The sequence below is a fragment of the Tupaia chinensis genome, unplaced genomic scaffold (assembly GCF_000334495.1).
Source record: "Tupaia chinensis unplaced genomic scaffold, TupChi_1.0 Scaffold000273_1, whole genome shotgun sequence".
NCBI classification, from domain to species: domain Eukaryota; kingdom Metazoa; phylum Chordata; class Mammalia; order Scandentia; family Tupaiidae; genus Tupaia; species Tupaia belangeri.
In genome coordinates this window covers 2,865,444-2,868,734 of record NW_006159755.1, presented here as the reverse complement: position 1 = coordinate 2,868,734, position 3,291 = coordinate 2,865,444, and the positions used below count along the sequence as shown (strand labels likewise).

General features: G+C 54.0%; 1 protein-coding gene across 1 annotated transcript; it reads right to left on the bottom strand.

The window, feature by feature from the left end:
* Positions 1-1,752: 1,752 nt before the first annotated feature.
* On the bottom strand, positions 1,753-3,284 carry DRAP1 (DR1 associated protein 1; the record flags this gene model as incomplete). The annotated part of the gene is given in 5 exon segments (XM_014588363.1): positions 1,753-1,967; positions 2,319-2,407; positions 2,642-2,735; positions 2,857-2,976; positions 3,270-3,284. Coding segments are annotated over 5 exon segments (424 nt in total), but the record flags the coding sequence as incomplete, so codon positions are not given.
* Between the last annotated feature and the right edge of the window lie 7 nt (positions 3,285-3,291).

Genomic DNA, 3,291 nt, shown 5'->3' with positions numbered 1-3,291 from the left:
CCCTGTTGGAAGCATCTAACGGCTGACCAGGAACCAGCAGACTCCCCAAGGCTGACTTCCCTATAGCTGTCAGCATTGTCAGCTGTCCTGACACTGCTTTGTTGGAGGCACTGGATAGCTGACCTCTCTCCTTCAAGACATTCCCAGGTGGGCACCACTGGTGGCTCCTGGGTGGCCCTGGGTTCAGCTGCTGCTCTTGTCTTACTTGGTGGACTGTCTCAGATCCTCCCCTTTCCCGAGTGAGATAAGCAGCTCTCAGGATTCACGCACCTGTCTTGAGGTTCCTACATCCACACACCCACTCAACACCTCCTATTGGCACCTCAAATGCATTGCAGTCAAAGAGCTGGGCTTCAGGCCAGATCCTGCTGTCCATCCTGTATCCCCAGCTAGGTGAGGGGGCCCTACCCCTACCAGTTGCTGAAGAAAATCTGGAAATCAACCTTAGTGATTCCCTTTCTCAGCGTCATGGCTAGCCAGTTCTCTCACCAGCTCTCAAGGCTAAGACCAGAACAGACCCAGCGTTGGCCCACCGCTCTCCCTGCTCCCGCCTCTCTCTGCTCTGGCTGCCATGATCCTCACTTGGGCTCCTGAGAGGGTTCCCTGCTGCTGCCAAAGCCCATAGATGCCTCTGCCCAGGAATTCAGAAAACTTGTCAGTGCCATATGGAGGGGTCAGCAGATGGCATGGTGGTTAAGGCACTGGATTCCCACATGACCAACCATGATTCAAGCCCTGGAGCTAGTGGCTTGCTTTCTCACTCTCCCTTTCTCTCTGCCTATCACTATCTGGTCAAAAGCAAAAAATAATAAATAATTAAATTAAAAATCAATCTTTTTAATATATGTAATCTTTTTTCATTGAACTTTATTTGCTCATTTTAATTTGACCAGAGAGAGAGAGAGAGAGAAAGCGAGAAAGCAAGCTGTCAGGTCAGAGACTAGAACCACAGTCGGCCATGTGGGAGTCCAGCAACCTGAACCACACCTGCCAGTCCCACAGTCGGCCATGTGGGAATCCAGCAACCTGAACCACACCTGCCAGCTCCCAGAATAAATAAATCTTAAAAAAAAAAAAAAGATGGAATCAGTCTCCTGGCTCTAGACCTTTAGGACTGGAAGACTGCTTGCCCTATGAGGCCCTGCATGGCTCAAACAGCCCTCCCCAAGCTGATGTTCCCTGAAAGTGTGCATGTACCCCATGGGCACCGTTCGCCCCAGAGTCTACCCAGGAATGCACATGAATGGACTAACCATGTCACTGTCCTGCTCAAAAGCCATCTTCAAGGTCCTCCACAATCTCGCCTACTTCTGCTCCCGCTGCTCCTTCCCACATACCCTTCCTCACGTCGGGCACAAAGCTCTACAGTTTTCAAGACCTGTTCCTGTTACTTGTCTCACTCATCCCTTCACAGCAGCCCAGAGAGAGCAGAATGATCTCCACCAGACAAGAAGAGGCCACTCAGAGAAGGGGAGGGACATGCCCACGGCCACACAGCACAATGAAATATGATGCCCCAGTATATCTAGGACCTGCTAGCTCAGACCCTGGTCTCCTCCCCACTCCCCTCCATCAGTACCCCTGCTGCTGCCCTGGCAGAGCTGATCTCCAGCCTCCCCAGTCAACCTCTCCCTTCTCTCAGCCACTGCCTGGCCTGCCACCAACCCTGGGCCCAGCAGTGTGGCACAGGCAGGTAAGTGGATGAGAAAATGGCCACAAAGCCCTGAACAGAGGCTGGGTCAGACACCGACATTTCCTTTCATTACTTTTTTTTAATAAATTTAAGAACAGCTCTACCTTCTTTCCCCCCAGAGCATCTAAAACCAACCAAAAGGGGGTATGGCCTGGGGGGCAGAGGACGCTAGGAGTCATAATCCTCTTCATCCTCCATGTCAGGCGCTGAGGGGCCTGGAGGTGCAGGAGGCAAAGGCAGAGTCGAGGCAAAGGGCATGAAGGGTGTCGGAGGGCTATGGAAAGAAAGTATGAGAGAAAAATCAAGACACCCTCTGGTGTCCATCCTGCCCCTTGAGCCTGTCCCTACCCTCTGGAGGCAGCTGTGTAGCTCACCACCCTTGGTGCCAACAGGCAGCCAAACCCCAGAGAAAGGAAGAGCCCAGAGCAGGTTATACGGCCCCTGCTGGGTGGTAGGCACAAGATCTTCCCAGTAAACAGTTTCCTGCCCTTAAGCCCACCTTGGTTAATCTCCTCCCATCCCCCAACCTGCCACCAGCACCAAAACCAAGTGGCCAGGGACCATAGGAGGGAAAGCCATCCTTGGGGAGTCTGTAGTACCCTCCTGGTGCCACTGGGATGCTTACCTCTGAAAATGAGCAGGGGGATGGCTGGCCTGGGGTGGGGGCTGCGCTGCTTCCTCTTCCCCATCAGAATCTGTATCCTCAGACTCATCCTGTGAATACAGCAAGGGTCAGAGTTGACAAGGTATGGGCCCATCACTAGGAAGTCTCATTCCTGGGAGTGAAAGGGGCAGCAGACCCCCATATCCCTAATTCAGAAACAAAGAAACCAGGGTGCACAGAGGTCACAGATAAGAATGGGACCAGGCCTCCACCTAGCTCAGCCTGATACAAGGTGCCTTTTCTATCACCACAGAGCAAGATGGAAGGTTGGAGGTCTTACTCACCTCCTGCTCTGAGTCTGTCCCCGACAACTTCTTGTCCTTGCCTTTGCTTCCCATTCCGCCATTCTTCCGGGCACTGCTGCCTGGCTTCCGACCCCTTTGAGAAAGTACAGGCCATTTGTCCAAAGGTCTTCTGCCTCTTTGGCCACCCTCCAGTCACCTCCAGCCCCTGTGGCCTCAGCCTTCCCCACCTGTAGACCAGGCCTTGGCCCCCATACCTGCGAGCACCCTTGTCCCCATCCATGTGGTTGTCTTCTCCGTCTCCCTGCATGTCAGGCACAGATGCCACCAAGTCCTTCAAGAAGTCAAACTGCTGCTCCAACTCAATGCACTGCTTTCTGGAAGAGGTGGGCAAGGAAGGGCACTTGAGAGACCCAAACACCGATGCTTTTAGCAAAGGACGGGCCCTGGATGCCAAGAGCATAGAGCTGGGAAAACCACCACCCTGGTTCTGTCCAGGAGCCTCCCTCCCTGTGTACCTTCTGCCTGGAAAATCCAACTCCTGCTCACCACTCCCTGAGGTCTTGGTGGCCTCCCAACAGCCTCCTACCTCCCTCCCTATCAGGACACACCGCCGCCCCGAAGTGCGTGAGCGCCCAGGCAGGGCCCCATCAGTTCCGCAGCCACTCACAGGTGGGATGTGGTCCTGGTCT